Source organism: Scyliorhinus canicula, chromosome 5 (assembly GCF_902713615.1).
Source record: "Scyliorhinus canicula chromosome 5, sScyCan1.1, whole genome shotgun sequence".
Classification (NCBI taxonomy): Eukaryota; Metazoa; Chordata; class Chondrichthyes; order Carcharhiniformes; family Scyliorhinidae; genus Scyliorhinus; species Scyliorhinus canicula.
Genome location: NC_052150.1, coordinates 14,566,663 through 14,585,117, shown reverse-complemented (window position 1 = coordinate 14,585,117; position 18,455 = coordinate 14,566,663). Strand labels below are relative to the sequence as shown.

The 18,455-nt window shown below is 53.1% G+C and overlaps 1 protein-coding gene across 8 annotated transcripts in view; it reads left to right on the top strand.

The window, feature by feature from the left end:
- The window catches only part of rreb1a (ras responsive element binding protein 1a), a 233,955-nt gene that overhangs the window by 44,214 nt on the left and 171,286 nt on the right, over nt 1-18,455 (top strand). The window contains exon 1 of one of the 8 annotated variants that reach the window (XM_038796630.1): nt 15,008-15,140. The exons of 6 other annotated variants lie outside the window; for them this stretch is intronic. Coding sequence is in view for 1 of the 2 variants with exons in the window: in XM_038796627.1 (XP_038652555.1) it covers nt 15,345-15,369 (25 nt within the window). In the remaining variant the exon portion in view is untranslated. Of the gene's footprint in view, nt 1-15,007; nt 15,141-15,230; nt 15,370-18,455 lie in introns of those variants that run through there. One more of the 8 variants, XM_038796627.1, reaches the window with a different exon arrangement.

The following is an 18,455-nucleotide window of genomic DNA, read 5'->3' as shown; positions in this document are numbered from 1 at the left end:
GGTGAAACTTTGGAATTCTTTGCCCCAGGGGGCTGCAGATGCCCAACCATTGAGTATATTCAAGATAGAGCTTGATAGATTTCTAGATATTAAAGACATCAAGGGATATGGAGATAATGCAGGAAAGTGGCATTGAGGTGGCTGAACGGCCATTATTTAATTGAATGGCAGAGCAAACATGAGGTGCTGAATGGCTTGCCACTCCTATTTCTTGTGTTCCGCTCTGTTACCTGCTCTGTTGCAGTCCCTCCCTCTAAGCTATGCTTACAACCAGAGGCTTGTCACATTGCGCAATCTCCCAAGACTTATCATTCCACAAGGGTCATTGCACTCTCCAAACGATAATGTTAAAAGAATTTGTAGTTAATACAAAATCCGTCACGTTGTCAAGGTAACTTACTTGACAACTAATCTTCCACAAGCGCCCTTTCCAGTGTGCATCTTCTCTCTCGTTAGTGAGGGGCTGTCATTTCTGCCACCTCCTTGGTACATTCCAAACCTCTGGAGCCACTGAAGTACCGTCACTGTTGTAACGCAGGCAGCCAGTTTATACACAGCAAGCTCCCACACACAGACGATCATGACCAGACAGTCTACTTTGATAAATGCTGATGGAGGCATTACTTCCCTGCTCTTCAATGAGATAGGGAAATCTTTCACAACCCCCCTGGGCAGACAAGGCCCCGGCTTAATATCTTATCCGAGAAACAGACCCTTTGACAGCGCATCGCTACCTCCAATACTGCACTGGTGTTTAATAATAACAATAATAAATGCTTACTCATGGGCAGCACGGTAGCACAAGTGGTTAGCACTGTGGCTTCACAGCTCCAGGGTCCCAGGTTCGATTCCCCGCTGGGTCATTGTCTGTGTGGAGTCTGCACGTTCTCCCCGTGTCTGCTTGGGTTTCCTCCGGGTGCTCCGGTTTCCTCCCACAGTCCAAAGATGCGCAGGTGAGTTGGACTGGCCATGCTAAATTGCCCGTTGTGTCCAAAAAGGGTAGGAGGGGTTATCGGGTTACGGGGATAGGGTGGAAGTGAGGGCTTAAGTGGGTCGGTGCAGACTCGATGGGCCGAATGGCCACCTTCTGCACTGTATGTTCTATGTTATTGTCACGAGTAGGCTTCAATGAAGTTATTGTGAAAAGCCCCTAGTTGCCACATTCCGGCACCTGTTTGGGGAGGCCGGTACGGGAATTGAGCCCGCGCTGCTGGCCTTGTTCTGCATTAAGCCCGAATCTTGTGCTTCCGTCACGGCCTTCTCACTTAGAGGCAAGAGTCATGGTTTGGCAGGACCGAGTGGGATGCTGGGCCATTTCAGAGGGCAGGTAAGAGTCAACCACATTGCTGTGGGTCTGGAGTTATATGTAGGCCAGACCGGGTAAGGACAGCAGATTTCCTGACCTGAAGGGGTATGAGTGAACCAGATGCTTTTTGTTACACAATAATCGACAATGGTTTCCTGGCCACTATTACCCAGACTTAGCTTTCTAATTCCAGATTTATTCCATGAATTGGAAGTCCACCAGCAGCCGTGGTGGGATTCTAAACCACGTTCCCAGGCATTGGCCTGGAACTCTGGCTTACTCGTCCAGTGACGTGAATTGCGAGTCTGGTTTACACAATCGGCGGTGGACTTCTTCCTTTCCCACCTCTTTTACCTCCTCCTCCTAAAGGCCTCGGCCCCTTCCGGGGTGCCGGTTTCACCACAGAGCCTCAGGTGCCTTTCACCCCGGATCTGCCGCATTATTCCCGATTTCCCCATTCATCTGCTGGCCAGGCTTTACTCGGGCAACACGGTGCAGATCTGTGGGTTAAATCTAGGGCCGCCCCACCGCCCAGGGATGGCGTCGCTCAACGAGAACACCAACCTGCATTTGCATAGCGCCGACAACGTCATCCCAAGGTGCCTCGCAGGAGTGACGATTGAAGGAGGCACCGAAGGAAATGTTGACGCCGGTGAGCGAAAGCTTGGTTGGCGTGACGGAGCACCTTAGAGAGAGAGAGAGAGAGAGGAGGAGGCGGCAAGGTTTGGGAGGGAATTCCGGAGCTGGGAACAGGTCAATTGAATGAATGGCCACTGAAAGTGGAGCAGTAAAATTTGGGGGTGCGTGATGCACAAGAGGCCCGAATCGGTTTCACATCCTTCGGCGGCGACTCGCCTCAGGAAACGCAACACAAGCAGTGAAGGTGTTGCTCACAACAATTCCGGGTCACGACCCGGGCATGGAATTTGATCGTTATTTGCGCCGGCTAGATTTTCCAGCTCTCCCTCTCTCTGGGGGTAAAGAACAAGGAAGTTTTGAGAAGTTTGTGTTGGTGAATCATTGCCCTTGTGAAGTTGAACATGCTGTTTCAGCTAATTACTAAATCAGGATCCTTTTCAATGCAGCGTTCTCCGTGACACTTGTGAACCAGGGTGAACTTCCTCCTGATGAACAACTTGCACTGTCTGATGCCACTGGCATCATCAAGGTTATCCAAGCTGGGCTTTAAGGAAGGGAACAGTGAAATTGATTGCAAACCCGTTGAAACAAACTGTTCTCCTTGAGACAGGGAGCTTGTTGTGTGTTTCCACACCACAGGAATTGAGACAGTCTTCGAAAGTGAGCAAGATTTCGCAGCTCTGTGCCACATCAGCTCAGCTGCTGCGCTTGGAGCAGACGGTCTGAATTAATTCTGTCCTTAATAGTCAACAGGGAGGCGGAGCGGGGGAGGTGACAGGGGTGGTGGAGGGTAAAAGGTGGGAGGGTAAGATGGAGTGCAAAGTGCAGGGGGGAGGGGTGGAGAGGCACGGTAGGCAGATGGGCTGTGTGGTGGCAAGGGGTTAGGGTGGAGTAGTGGGGGGGTGGGGGTGGGGGTGGGGGAGGGGAGATGGGGTGAGGATAGATTTAGATGGATGTGAGGATGGGGCAGGGGTGAGGTGGGGGATGGGGTGAGGGAGGCAGGTCGGGGACGGGATGGGTGAGGGAGGTGGGATGGGCTGAGGAGCGCAGTGGTGGGTTGGGGTGTGGGGGAGCATGGCGCGAGGTTGGGCTGAGAGGGAGGTGGATGAGGGGAAGTGGTGGGGAGGACTGAGGGTGAGAAGGGGGGAGGGGATGGGAGGGATGGGGGAGGGTGGAGGGGATGGGGAGGGTTGTGGAGGGGATGGGGAGGGGGAAGGGGGAGGGGAGGGGGTGCGGGAGGATTGGGGGAGCGGATGGGATGGGTTGGGGGAGGGGATGGGTTGGAGGAGTGGAGGGGAGGGGGATGGGTGGGCGATGGGGAGGGCTGGTGTGGGGTGATGGGGAAAGAGATGGCGATGGGGTGGAGGGGGGGATGGGTTGGGGTGGGGAGGGGATGGGTTGGGGTGGGGAGGGGATGGGTTGGGTGGGGGAGGGCTGGTGTGGGGTGGTGGGGAAGGAGATGGCGATGGGGTGGGGGAGGGGATGGGTTGGGGGTGGGGGAGGGGCTGGGGTGGGGGAGGGGGTGGGGTAGGGGTGGGGGAGGGGTGGGGTGGGGGAGGGCTGGTGTGGGGTGGTGGGGCAGGAGATAGCGATGGGGTGGGGGAGGGGATGGGTGGGGGAGGGCTGGTGTGGGGTGGTGGGGAAGGAGATGGCGATGGGGTGGGGGAGGGGATGGGGTAGGGGTGGGGTGGGGGAGGGCTGGTGTGGGGTGGTGGGGAAGGGGATGGGCTTGGGGTGGGAGGGGTTGGGGTGAGGGAGGAGATGGGTTTGGGGTGGGAGGGGTTGGGGTGGGGGAGGGGATGGGGAGGAAAAGGGGTGGGGGATGGGGTGGGGGAGGGGATATGGTGGAGGAGGGGCTCTAGAGCTTTTCCAGTTTTGTAGCTCAGTTTTGACCTTTGTTTTTCTCGTCTGATCATTGAAACGAGGCCTAGACAGGCCGTAAAGTAAGAGAAATCTCAGTCACATAATTTGTGGGCTCATAGAAATATAATTCACTCAACCCTCCTCACATCCTACATCTATTCTCCATATTTCCTCTGTAAATCTTTGTGGTAACACGAGTCCTTCTGCTGCTTTGCCTTGTTGCTGTGCGATGTAAAGTGAGTGGCGTCTCACAAAGTCACAGCCGCACAAAAATAGCTTGGAGAGCGGCAGTAAAACTCTCGAGCTGTCAGCTGCACAGGTGGTTTTGTCATAGTTTCACCCCCACCCCCCACCCCCCACCCCACCCCACGCAACCCCCTCAGATTAAAACAAAGTGAGCAATCCTGTGGCACGAGGGATGGAGTAGAAGGCATTGTTGTGGATCGCTGCTTTCAGAAAGGGCGATGAGACTCTGCAAACAGGTTTGGCCGGGTCACGAGGGCCTCTGGTATTCCTGAGGGCTCCCACATTGGGCTGTTTTCTTCTCGGGGCCTGTGTGCGCCCCTCTTCCTGGGGAATAGCTTATTCCCCCCCACCCCCCCCCCCAACCCCCGCGTCCCTTCAGTTTTATTCAGAACCCCACGACACTTCTTTCAAAGAAAACCACCAACTCCCCTCAAGACATTGAGCATCGAGGTTTTGCCCCAGTTTCATTAGCACACGCCTGCCTGTCTGTTAAACAGCAACCAGAGCAGTACAGCAACATTCCTCGTCGGACATGCCTGCCGTTCGAGCAGCTTTCAACTGCGAGGGACAGAATTTTTTTTCTTAAATCGCACACACCAAAAATAGTTCCCAGAGCTGACTGATGCCCAGTACAGCTGTGCCTTGGTGCTGCTCAATAATTTTGATTTTCTCACCAGCCACACGGGTTCCTCGCCGTTGACTTTTCCCGTACACCGCGCCGTGAGTCACCCCTGTTGATGGCTGCAACGGCCTTGCGCAACCGTGGGCCATTTTTTTGAACGAGGGTCGTTTCGACCGCATTGGATTACTCGACTGCAATGCTGAACTTTGCGGACGACCGAGGTGAAAATGAAATGAAATGAAAATCGCGTATCGTCACGAGTAGGCTTCAAATTAAGTTACTGTGAAAAGCCCCTAGTCGCCACATTCCGGCGCCTGTTCGGGGAGGCTGGTACGGCAATTGAACCCCCGCTGCTGGCCTGCCCTGGTCTGCTTTAAAAGCCAGCTATTTAGCCCAGTGTGCTAAACCAGCCCCTGTGCTTTCTCCATCCTTAGCCTCCTCGATTGCCGTCGCCCCACGATCGGTGGCCGTGCCTTCAGTGGCCTGCGCCCACCCCCCCGAGTTCTGGAGTCCACTATCTGGATCCCATCCCCCACCCGCCCCCCAAGACACTCCTTAAAAATGACCGTTCTGGCCAATCTTTTGGCACCTGCGCGAACACACTCTGGGCGCGATTCTCCGGTCTCCGACACCGAATTCACGTTCGGCCAGAGAATCCCCGTTTGCGCTGAAATCGTGGGGGTGGGTGGTGGGGGGGGGGGGGGGGGGGGTGGTGTGCTTTTTGCGATCTCCGCCCCCTCCAAAGTGGTGAGAGTGCGTTGTACCACAGGCTTCAGGATGTTGCCTGAGGCCCTCCCCCTGATCTCCATCCCCGACCTGCCAGGTTCCCAACGGCGTGGGGGTCTCGTGCTATTTTTTTCGGGAACACGGCGCAGCGGCTGTGGACTCAGTCCAGTGCCGCCACAGTCGGGGGAGAGCCGATCTGCGGGCAGGGGGGGGGACTTTAGCAGGGGCTGGGGGGGCACTGCTGGGGCTGGTGGGCCTGGCCAACCCTCTGAAAAAGCCTCCTACCCAGGCCCACTCCCCATCCCCATAACGCCACCTAATCTGCACTTCTTTGGACTGTGGGAGGAAACCGGAGCACCCGGAGGAAACGCATGCAGTCATGGGGAGAAAATACAAACTCCAAACAGTCACCCAAGGCCAGAATCGAACCCCGGTCGCTGGCGCTATGAGGCAGCAGTGCTAACCAAATTAGGGTGGAAAGCCCCTAGTCGCCACATTTCGGCACCTGTTCGGGGTGTCCTGTGCTGCCTGACCTGCTGGACATCTCCATCATTTTCTATGAATATAATCGAGAAATCTGATTGGTTGAGCCATGGAATCAGTGCAATGCAGAAGGGGACCATTCAGCCCATCGAGCCTGCATCGACCCTTCGAAAGAGCATGCCACCTCGGCCCACTCCCCCGCCCTGTCCCCAAAACCCCACCTAACCTGCACATCTTTAGACACCTATGGAGCGATTTAGCATGGCCAATCCAACATGGCCTGCACATAGAACATAGAACATAGAACAGTACAGCACAGAACAGGCCCTTCGGCCCTCAATGTTGTGCCGAGCCATGATCACCCTACACAAACCCACGTATCCACCCTATACCCGTAACCCAACAACCCCCCCCCCTTAACCTTACTTTTATTAGGACACTACGGGCAATTTAGCATGGCCAATCCACCTAACCCGCACATCTTTGGACTGTGGGAGGAAACCGGAGCACCCGGAGGAAACCCACGTACACAGGGGGAGGACGTGCAGACTCCACACAGACAGTGACCCAGCCGGGAATCGAACCTGGGACCCTGGAGCTGTGAAGCATTTATGCTAACCACCATGCTTTGGACTCTTCATTTTATTTACTTCCGTGTCCATGCTTTCGATCGCCTCTTTGAACTTTTCTGCCCACCTCTGTACCCCACCCCATCCCCCGTCCTCGATGCCCACAACTCATGAAAGAAAAAAGAAAATTCCCCGACTTTCCCAAACAGTAGCCAACATGTTGAGGGCGACCCGGTTGTGCAGTGGTTAGCACTGCTGCCTCATGACGCCAAGGATGCGGGTTCGATCCTGGCCCCGGGTCACTGTCCGAGTGGAGTTTGCACTTTCTCCTCGTGTCTGCGTGGGTCTCACCCCCGCGGACCAAAGCTGTGCAGGGTAGGTGTATTGGCCACACTAAATTGCCCCTTAATTGGAAAAAAAATTATTAAAAACACATGATAAATTTACAGCAACAACTTTCATTCATTCATTTGCATTTGCACAATAGAAAGCAACTCGAAGCTACTGAGAGGTTTGCTCAGTCATTTCAGAGGCAGTCAAGATTCAATCACACCACACTGCGTCTGGAGTCCGCATCCAGGCCAGACCGGTTAAGGGTGGCAGATTTCCTTCCCTAAAGGGCATTAATGTAACCAGACAGATACGTGTCCCGTCGGAACAATCGACAATACTCCCCATTACTGAGCCGAGCATTCAGTTCCAGATTGACTAATTAATTGAACTAAAATTTCACCAGTTGAGACGGGATTTGAACCTGTCACCAAAGCATTAGCCTGGGCCCCGGGATTACCAGTGGTGTGGCATTACCACCACGCCACGGCCTTCCTCGTCAGGGCTCGGCAAAAAAAATACAGTAACTTTAGCTCCTCCTCCCTCCCCTGTAGGAAACGGAGTTGGCTGCAGAAATGCTTTAATCTGTAGACGTCCGACAAGTGATTTCTTTTTTTGCTGCTGTGCGTTTAAAGATTGCTTCTTCAACGCAAAACCAGAATTATTCATCTATATTTTCCCCTCTTCTTCGCCGATACTTCGTTACATGCTGTTGGGCATCGAGCTCGCAAATGGGGGAAACGTTTTCAAATCCGCCGTCTCCTTTTTGGTCAAAACCAGCCTTGTGCGTGTTTCTGAATGATGTGCGAGCTCAATCGAAGTGGGTGATTAGACGTGGAGAATAGCTCGGCTCACATTGTCGTCCATTCCACACCCTTGCAGCCTATTTCTTTAATGTTACAGAACATGAAATTTCTGGGTGGCACGGTGGCGCAGAGGTTAGCACCGCTGCCTCGCGACGCCCAAGGTCCCAGGTTCGATCCCGGCTCTGGGTCACTGCCCGCGTGGAGTTTGCATATTCTCCCCCGTGTCTGCGTGGGTTTCGCCGCCTCAACCCAAAGATGTGCAGAGTAGGTGGATTGGCCACGCTAAATTGCCCCTTAATTGGGGGTAAAACCCCAGTAAATGTTGACACCTGACACGTTTTGTCCTGGAGGCTTTAGTTTTGAATTTGAATAGATGTAGAAATGCGTTTTCTCATTGACACAACTGCCCCAACATTTAGTAGCAGTAGCGCAGTGGTTAGCACTGTTGCTTCACAGCTCCAGGGTCCCAGGTTCGATTCCCGGCTTGGGTCACTGTGCGGAGTCTACATGTTCTCCCCGTGTCTGCGTGGGTTTCATCCGGGTGCTCCGGTTTCCCTCCCGCAAGTCCTGAAAGACGTGCTTGTAGTTGAATTGGACATTCTGAATTCTCCCTCTGTGTATTCGAACAGGCGCTGGAATGTGGCGACTCGGGGGCGGGATTCTCCCGCAACTGGCCGGCTGGCCTTAAACCGGCGCCAAGAGCGGTACGAATCACTCCGGCGCCGGGCCGACCCGAAGGTGTGGAATCCTCCGGAGGGGTTGGCGCTACGCCGGCCGGTGCGAGTTGGCGCATGCGCAGACCGGCCAGCGTGTTTCCTGCGCATGCGCGGGGGGGGTTCTTCTCTGCGCCGGCCATGGCAGAGCCCCACAGAGGCCTGAGCAGAAGGAAAGAGTGCCCCCAAGGCACAGGCCTGCCCGCAGATTGGTGGGCCCTGATCGCGGGCCAGGCCACTGTGGCCCGGGACCGGATCCCCCGCACCCCCCTGAGGACTCACCGATCCAGTAATTTCATTGCAGTGTTAATGTAAGCCTACTTGTGACAATAAAGATTATTATTAGTAGTAGTATCCACTGCATCCCTAGGCAATACAACGTAGGTACAATATTGAAAAGTTTCAAAGCTCCTCGGATTGCAACTCAAACTCTTGGGTTTGGAGAAGACATTCAAAGTTTGCGTCTCTGGACGTGAATGTTCTTTTTTTAGTGCCAGCAGGGTCTCTGCTGCTGCTAAAGGAGGAAGTGTGGCAACATGGAGGAGCAATGGTGGTTAAAAGAGATTCAAGCTATTCACAAAGAGGAAGAAAGTTGAGTTATAAAATGGAGGGGAATTCAGAATAATGCATGACCGTGTTCCTCAAATCTGCAGTGGGTTCTGGACTTGAAGCCACAACTTTTTTTAAAAATTAGCAAGAAACACCGAGAGTTCAAAAGTGAAGTCTAGAATCTAGGGCATGGTGCAGGTGAGAAGGAGGCCATTCAGCCCATTGTCAATTCATTCCATTACCCTGCCATCTCCCCCCTGTAGTGACCACCCCCACCCGCACGCTTGATTGCAAACTGGTTGATGTGGTACATTTATCGAACCATCACAGAGAGATGTTTTGAATGAATGCATCACACATCCCCCACGGTTAGGCAAGGGTGCCCCCAGCATTGTGGTAGTATGACTAGGGGTATTACGGTACCTGGGAGTGTGAGCTGCCATTGGTGCAGAGGGCTCGCTGCCCATTGGCCCAAGTATTGTGTTCTCTGTATTCTCATTGGTCGAGAGGAAGGTAGCTCCGCCTACCAGGCAGGGTATAAGAACCCGTGTTCCCCAGCAGCCAGGTCATTTCTGTACACCTGCTGCTGGGCGCACTTCTTGCTGATTAAGGCCTTTGATTCGAACTACTCCTTCGTTTTTGTGTCCATTGATTGTGCATCAAGCATCTTCCTACCAACAGCAACGAGGTGGATGAGCAAATAGTTGATTATCGGGGCTGTTGGCTGAGGAATTAATGCTGGACAATGGAGAACACCACCCCCTGCTCCCTGCACCCTTCCCAAGTGACACTGTAGATTCCCTGATGTCTACCTAGACAATTGAAACAGGTTTGCTGCATACAAGGCCTTGTCTCCACACCAGAAGACAAATCTGACATTACGTGCTCAAGTCATGGGATGGACTGGAGCTTGAACCTACCGTAAGGTGGATTCTGCTTCCTGAGGTCCACGCCACACCATTCAGAATCTCCATTCGAGCGCTACAGTGGGTGTTGGAATTGAAATGTGTTCAATTCCACTTTGCCACTCCTCCACTGTTGTTTGGGGGCGTGTTCAGTTACACCTTGGCCCGTGATCATTAAATGGAGGAATCTCGCAGAGTTTCTTTGCCCTCCACCATATGGAGGTATCAGCGTAACCCTTTGAGCTGTTACAGGTCAGCAAGGCCTCCGCTTTAACCCATCAGTCACTGTTGGCCAATCTGGGCTTGGGGTAGGAGGATTGGGGTGGGGAGGGCATTGTCACGGTTGCTCTCATTGGCTACAGTGGCCCTGGAATAGGGAAGGGGAATTAAGGCAAGGGTGTTGCTCCAGTGTTTCAATATCCTGCTGAAAGAGCCCAAAGTCTGGGCGAGAGCAACAACTGGTGATGGCCCTCTTGGTGGAATAGCTTGTTGCCCTTCACCACCTCGGCTCGCGTTGCGAAACTCCCGACGTAGCTTAAGTCGTGGCTTTTAACATGTAAACTGCTCATTGACAAAAGAAAGTGGAGCTGGGAGGAGTTTGTAGCCTGACCAGGACAAATTGAATTGAGAGGGAACGCCGGTCGGCCTGTTGGAGAGGAACGGGTGGGTTGGCTGCAGGGGAACTTGCCCCTTTATTGTTTGTCGTTACTCGGGCTAAGATTTCCCAAAGCGCTGCAGGGTCCAGGCTACACCCCTACACCCACCACCGACCACAGGCGTTGGTACCTGAGCTCGCCCTCCTGGCCCATTAGGCCACCTGAATTTGTAAATCGCACCGCGCGAGTGGCGCACCTCGTGGTTCAGGATCCAGAAATCGCCTGGGTGTCGCCGCATTGAAAATCTGGCCCTCTGCTTCAAAGGTACTTTGTTGGCTGTTAAGAGGTTCTGAAAGGCGCTATATAAATGCAAGTCCTGATTTCACCCTTTAGACAATTGTGGGCAGGCTCAGTATTTGGCAAATCTGCACATTAGAGTCTGTAGCTCGCCTGATCTACCCGAGGCATTGGCATCTAACCCCTTCACCGCGGGGAACTTTGGTGAGCGCCGTTCAGTACTGGTCCCTACAAACAGGGACCGGTTGGGATGGCACTTGTGGGGGGAGGGGGGGGGGGGGGGGGGTGGGTCTCCCAGGTGATCGGATGCCCATGGGGCTTTGACCTCCGGGCAGGGTGGCCATGACAGCCAGCCAGCAGCCTGGCATCCCCTGGCACTGCCAAGGTGCCCAGGTGGTACTGGCAAGGGTGCTGCCAACCTGGCAGTGTCAAGGTGATATTGTGCCCGCATGGGAGATCGGGCCTGAGGGGGTGCCCTGCCTGTGACAGGTTGGGGGTGGGGGGGGGAGGGGGGTGGGTGTGTGAGGACCCTCTTATAGGGGTTCCGGGGTTTGCCTGGGGGGGGGGGGGGGGAAGTGCTGAGAGATCACGGCACCATTTAAAAATGGCATCCCAATCTCCTCCTGTGCTGAGGCGTTCTGGCGAGCGGGGCTGCTCAGTGCAGGAAACGGGACCAAGTGCGGCCTCGGTGCGGCCTACCCCGCTGAGGCCCTGGATTACAACCAAGTCCTGTTCGATAGCGTGGTTCGAAACACCCGGCCAAAAGCGCTCGACACGAGACTCCTGCAGTTCGGTTACATCGTGCCCTATATCTCAGGACTTCACTATTCTGAACCACTCCTCGCCTGGCAATGTCCCGATTTTTAAATTCTCTTCTTTGTCTTTCTGGCTTCTTGAGCATCCCTGATTTTAAGCACCCTCCCATTGCTGGCCATGCTGTCAGTTGCCGAGGCCCGGTGCTCCGGAATTCACTGCCTTTCCCCTCGGACGCTCCCCGAAACCTACCTCTACCACCAAGCTTTTAACCGCCTGACCTAATATCTCCTCCTGGCCGTCATAACTTCCTTCTCTGGGGCGTTTAATTGTTTAAAAGGCACGGTGTAAATATAAGTTGTTGTTGTGTTCCCATGACCACCTCCGGAGCAGCCAGGAGAAGATGGTGAGAAGGGTGACTCTGTTGATCTTGGAGCTTTTGGGTTAGTCTGCAGGACAATGAGGGAGAGGCTGAAGTGGAGGACGTGTAATGGATATAAAAGTGCTGGAATGGATGAATAAGCCTGGCCCTTTATCCTTCAAAGCTCCAGCTCTCTGACTTGTACAGGCTGGCGTGTCGCTGTTATCCAAGATGGCCTCATCAGTGCTAATTATCGGAGTCTGCCTGACGGTTAATTGGTACATCGATGTCTTGTCCTTAAGCTGATAAGCCCCCGCCTCCCTGCCCCCACCGTCTATCTGCTTTCTTCAAACCTCTTTGCCTCGAAGCATCTTAATAGTGCCCTCTGACGCAGTGACCATTCCCTCCCTCTTGGTGAATGTAACACCATCTCCTTGTGAGGAATTGCAAAATTCACAGGCACTCTTCAATCACCAACGCCAAGATGTTTTTTTTAATATATATAAAACAAACCACCCCACAGATAAAATGACCGGCTAATTCTCACACAGTGCGCGGTGGTTGATAAAGCTTGGCCCATCCCGCACGGTAGCCTGTCCCCGGGAAATTGGAAAACATCCAGTAGCAGCGGCGGCACATTCTGGAAATATTTTATGCGCAAGACCAGCTTCGGACGTCCATGACAAAAGAAACGATTGGCTGGGCCGGCAGCTTCCGAGAGCGGGACCCCCCTCCTCCCCAGGTGAGGGCCCGAAGTCTTGCGTGCCCTTGCTTGGCCCGCCCGCATAGTGTTACGGTTGAGGAGCGCGCCAGCGTGGAGCGGTTTGCTTCTGGCATCGCTGATGTTGGCGCACCGTTTGCATAACCTACCCCCTTCTGTGTGCAGTAGTTTTCCATATCGTGCAACGACGCAGCACAACTAGCCGACCATTCGGTCCATGACTTTGGAGCTACCCCACTAATCCCTCCCCTTTCCCTCTAACCCACAAACGTTCTTTCCCTCCCCCCCCATTCCAGTATTTTCGAAACGCCCCCCGCCCTCCCAAAAGAAATCGAAACAAATAAATAACAAAACGAAAGAACTCCTACTTTCAAAAGGGAACCCTGAGGAAATGCCTAGCGACGACTAGAATGTTGGGCTCACTACCACCAAGCGTAGCTGAGGTGAACAGTACAAATTTATCCTTTCATTGGGTGTGGCCATTGCCGGCAAGTCCATCCTTTGTCGCCCATCCCTCATTGCCCTTGAGCTGAGTGATTTGCTCGGCCAGTTCAGAGGGGATGGGTTTTTCCGGCAATTGGAGAGTTTAGTGCTCACCATTACTTGTTTTAAAAATAAATTTAGAGTGCACAATTATTATTTTTTTCCAATTTAAGGGGCAATTTGGCGTGGCCAATCCACCTACCCGGCGCATCTTTGGGTTGTGGGGTCAAAACCCACGCAAACACGGGGAGAATGTGCAAACTCCACACGGACAGTGACCCAGAGCCAGGATCGAACCTGGGACCTCGGCGCCGTGAGGCAGCAGGGCTAACCCACTGCGCCCCCGTGCTGCCCAGCCGCACCATTATGGAGCGCAGACTGAGGTAGAATGTTGCAACAATTTGCATTTATATAGCGCCCTTTTTGAAACGGGAGCGCTGTCCAGCAAAATGTAACACTCGGGCACGCCCGGGGGACATTGGAGCTGGTGATTGTTCGATCGTGAGGTAAGGTTTTAAAGAGCAGCTTGGAGGGAGGCCGGTCGGGAAGCAGAAAAGATGAGAAGGAAAATACTCAGGCTTCGGGCCTAGGCAGCGAAGGGTAGTTACCCCAATGGCGGAGCGATGGAAATGTGACGTGCAAAGGTCAGAATGGGAGGTTGTAGGGCTGGACGGAGGGAGGGAGATAGGGAGAGGTGTGAAAACGGAGGATTTAGTATTCAGTGCGAATTTTCAAAGCTGAGTGAAGAAACCATCATGGGACACAAAGGGTATGAAAGAAATGCTAATACATTGTCTGGTAATGCCCTTGTGAGGCAGCATGCTATGTTAGTGATTCTGTGTAAATGCCTTTTATTGTATTGAGACATTTCACTCGTTACACTATCTGTATCATTAATCACTGGCAGGCAACTGAGCTGTTCTGGCTGTTTGCCTGCACAAAATATGATGGCACCCACACCAAAATATATTCCCGTCAAATTTTATTTCCCCTGCCCCCCAAAAAGCCCTGGAGGTCTTTTTTCAGTTGAGTTGGTAGGTTAATGACTTGTTGTTCTACCCGAGACCTTCTACTGCACATGCATGTGTCCACTGCCCAGTCCCAAATTGTTTCACTTTGAGGTTCTCTGTGTGAGCCAGTTCCGCACCATCCAACACTCAGCAACATGCCTTTTTATTCTTTCGGAGCTGGGAACATCACTGGCCAGGCCAGTATTTATTGCCCCTCCCTAATTGCCCTCGAGGAGGTGGTGGTGAGCTGCCTTCTTGAGCCGCTGCAGTCCGTGAGGTGTAGGTACACCCGCCGTGCTGTTAGGGAGGGAGTTCCAGCATTTTGGACCCAGCGACAGTGAAGGAACGGCCCATACATTTCCAAGTCAGGATGGTGTGCGACTTGGCGGGGAACTTGCAAAGGGGATGGTGTTCCCATGTGCCTGCTTTCCTTCTCCTTAGATGGTAGAGGCCGTGGGTTTGGAAAGCGCTGTCGAGGGGAGCCTTGGTGAGTTGCAGCAGTGCATCCTGTAGATGGGGTGCATTTGGGGCCCTCCCAACTCTTGGATTGGAAGGGGTGCACGGCGCTCGAGTCAGGTGCTGCTAGTCGCTGCAATGCCGGTGTGAGAAAAGTGGGTGACGGTTTGGGAAAATGAGATGATGCTTAAAACCCCTTTTTTGCGCCGTCGAAAATGTCCATGCACTCAAATAAGTTCACAGACGACGCCGATTACTGCTCTGATACTTTAAGCCAGCTGGCCGCCGTCTACCTTAAAGCCGACCTGCAGTAACTGACTCCGCGGAGGAGCTGCAGGCTTCCTGCTATTGAGAATTTCACACACATTTGTAACCTGACCCTTTCTTTTTTATCCTTGTTCACTTTTGAGGCTGGAATTCCTCGGCCAACCCCTGTAACAAGTGCCAAAAGGACCTGTACAATTCGGTGTGTCATTGTGGCGGCTCCAGTGGGGGGGGGGGGGGGGGGGGGGGGGGATTAGGACTTTATACTAATGCTGCTTACTTACTGGGTCATGTAGCTCCTGTCAGATATGCAAAGAAATTAATTGAATGTGAAGACATTGATGCCTGTTACTCCCGCTTGCATTGCAGCCTTCTGGAGATGAGTTGAGTGTATCTATAGCCTGAGCTGTTTGTCATCCACCTTAAAGCATCTGGTACCCAGGTATGTTACGAGTGCATCAACCATCTGCCAAGCTGCAAGCATTTCAGCTCCCTGTCTACCCCCCCCCCCCCCCCCCCCCCCCCCCCCCCCCCAAACCCCGTAAAAGAACCAGACATGGTCCACTAACCCCTGGCATCGCCATGTGATAAATATCGACATGACGACAGTGGTTATATACCACTTGAATTGTCAACAGTGTTTGGAATGGGGGTCCGTGAGGAAGGTGACTGTGAGTATGGAACGGTTGTTGTACGTTTGCCTGTTCTGTTTTAAGCGCAGAGAGTTTTGGAAGAGGTTTTGTGTGTTTCTGAATTCTTAAGTAGCTTATTTTCGGATACCCCGTGCAGGATATCCTCGACAAATGAGCTGCAGACCAGTCCAGCGTGCCCGACGCAGGCTCGTATCCTGCACAGTTCAAGGGTCGCACTGACAAACTTTGTGACCTTGTCTGCAAACTGTTGTTCCACGAGAGAGAGAGAGAGAGAGAGAGGGGGGGGGGGGGGGAGGGAACGTTCGTTGTGTTGTGCTGGCAAATGTGCTGGGTGAGAAGGTGGAAAGTTGCCTCTTTCCATTCGAACTACAGCATGATGCAAATGAATTCTTAAAGGAGACTGTGGCTGCTTTAATTAAGAGCTGCAGATTGAGCCTGTGACGTTATGTGCTACATAAGCACTAATCCTGGGCTATGCAACCGGCAAAAATAGGAACCTCTCCTTTTGAGCTAGTTGCTCTTGTCTGCAGCATGTATTTTTAGAAAGCTCTACTGTGGAACATGTTAAAAGTTGGATGACAGTCTCTGCAGGAGATAGGAGTAGGACAGGTTGCCCTGGTTCAATCTCCCCACCCCTTTTCACTGAGGCGCGCTGTTTTCACACTTGTGGCTGTGTTTGTACTTCTAAAGGCTCCCGGAAAAGAGACGCCAAACCCACACATCTCCTGAGAGGAATTCTCCTCTTGTTTAATACTGCATGCCCTTCCTAACCCCATTTAGAAGGCAGGGAACCCCCTTTGCTCCAAGTGAAGGGGAGACATGTTTGGACTTGGCAGAGAAAAGTCCTCCCAGAATAAAGAAAACGGGTGGCCCATGTCTTCACGATGGCAAAGGTCAGAGGGGCGGGATTCTCCGGTCCGCCAGCTGCCTTTTCCGCCCCCCCCCCCCCTCTCTCCCCCCCACCCACCCCACACATACACACAGCGGGATTCTCCGTTCCCGCAGTCGGACAATGGCGTTCCCCATTGTTGCCACCCCACGCCGTCGGAGCGTCCCGCCGATGGAGAATTCCGCTGCAGTTCTTTTATCTGCCTTCGGGGGAGCCATTCGGACCCTGTTTGCCATCAGCTGCGCTCCCCTTAAATAATCGAGCAAAAAAACCTCCTGAATGCGGTTGTTGGTATTCCGACAGCGAGCTCGGAAGGACGGCCGCTTGCCTGTAAACCTGCCACCGTCAGAGCAAGCGTTTCCGGAATTTTATTTATTTTTCTACCGCAGGCCAATGCTTCGTCAATGTGGAATGCCATATTGTAAAGTTTACAGATCCCGACCCCATTGTGTAGCGCGCTTTCATCTCTGGATGGCTACTCTGCCATCCTGAAAGCAAATTCAATTTGATTTCAAAAGGAGCGGAGCCATCGAGGGCGAACCGTGCTGCCTTGTATCATGAGGGAGACTGTAACTCAAGTCTTGGTTGCCTCTCCTGTATTCAGAGCACGGTATGCTCACCTATTCAGAGCACAGCAAGTTGCCATGGCAACCCTTCCCCCCCTGCTCTCAGGTAAGTCGGGCTAGGCTCCGATTTCCTCAGTATCATTCTCGGTGCCTGTAACGTAACTGAAGCCAAAGGAAGGTTGGGGCTTGGCCGTTACATTGTTCGGCCACAATAGTGGGAGGGAGCTGGGGAGGTGGGCATTCTGGTACAGCAGGCAGTGCAGTAAGGGATCACAAAGCTGTTTAACCAGAAGAGCGTGAATTAGGTGAAAGTGCGGCCATTCAGATAGAGAGAGCATTCTTCGAATTAAAATAACCCACTTTCAGGGACTCCGGTGACACCGCTATTTTCTCCCATGAGGAGTCATTGAAAGATCCGAGATTCTGTCCCTCACCCTGCAGAGTTTCCACCTTCAGCCCAGGCCGAGGGCTGGAAGTGATGATTGGCGCCCCTGAAGGAAACCTCAACTCGGATTCCCACTCTAGGGGCTGTGCATTGAGAGAGGGAGCTCTCAAAGTTTACTCTGATCCTGTGTGGCCCACTCTCACAGTGTGGCGCACACACACACACACACACCTTTCTCCCCATTGTCTGAAAGCTGTTGATGGCCCCCTAAACTTGCCTTTGAAGAATTGAGAGGTATTGGGAAGGAAGCCAGTTGCCAGAGCGCGGCATTCCAATGGGGCAATGTTTGAAAGACGAAGGAGAGAATTTGTGGTGGCGCCTTTAGCTACCTGGGCCCCAAGCATTGGAATCTCCTTCCTAAACCTCTTCAACTCTCTCTCTCTCCTTTTTAGAGACTTCTTAAAACCTATCGCTCTAACCGAGCCTTTGGTCATCTGACCTGACCGAATGAGCGGGATTCTCCGGTCCCCCAGCCGCCTGTTTCCCGGCGGCGCGCCGTTTGCTGGCAGCGGGATTTTCTCTTCCTGCCACTTATCAACGGGAATTCCTGCCGGGGTGGGGGTGCACTGCCAGTGGGAAAAGAGAATCCCGACGGCTGGAGAATTCCAGCCAATATCTCCATGTCTGACTTGGCATGAGAGGAAGGTGAAGCGTTTTGGTAATGTTTGGCAATGTGAACGGTGCTATATAAATACCAAGTTGTTGTTGTGAGCAACCCCCACCGCTCCCAAGAGATATAGGCCGAAATTCTCTGACCATTCTCCACAGCGGGATCATCTGGTAGATCCAGCTGGCGGCCAATGGCGGGCCACCTCCACCACCCCAAAACACTAGCTATACACAGTTACTGTTGAGAGCGTGTCGGAAAAGATATTTTATACAGCGCATTTCATGAGCTCAGACGCCCAGAAGTGCCGGGAAGCTAATAAGTCTCTGTTGTAATATTGCTCACAGCAATTTCCCCCCAAAAAACGATAGTGAGATGATCTGATGTTGATAGAAGGATCCAGAACACTAGGAATATTCCCCCATGAGACCATGAGCAGGATGCAAACAACAGCATCTTCAACTCATTCCTCTTCAAAAGCTGCCACAGGATCTTCCTCACCCTTCTGAGCAGGCTTCGGCCTAACATCTCATTGCAAAGACGGCACCTTTGACAGTGCGGCAATCCCTCCATTCTCACTGGATTGTCCGGCTAGAT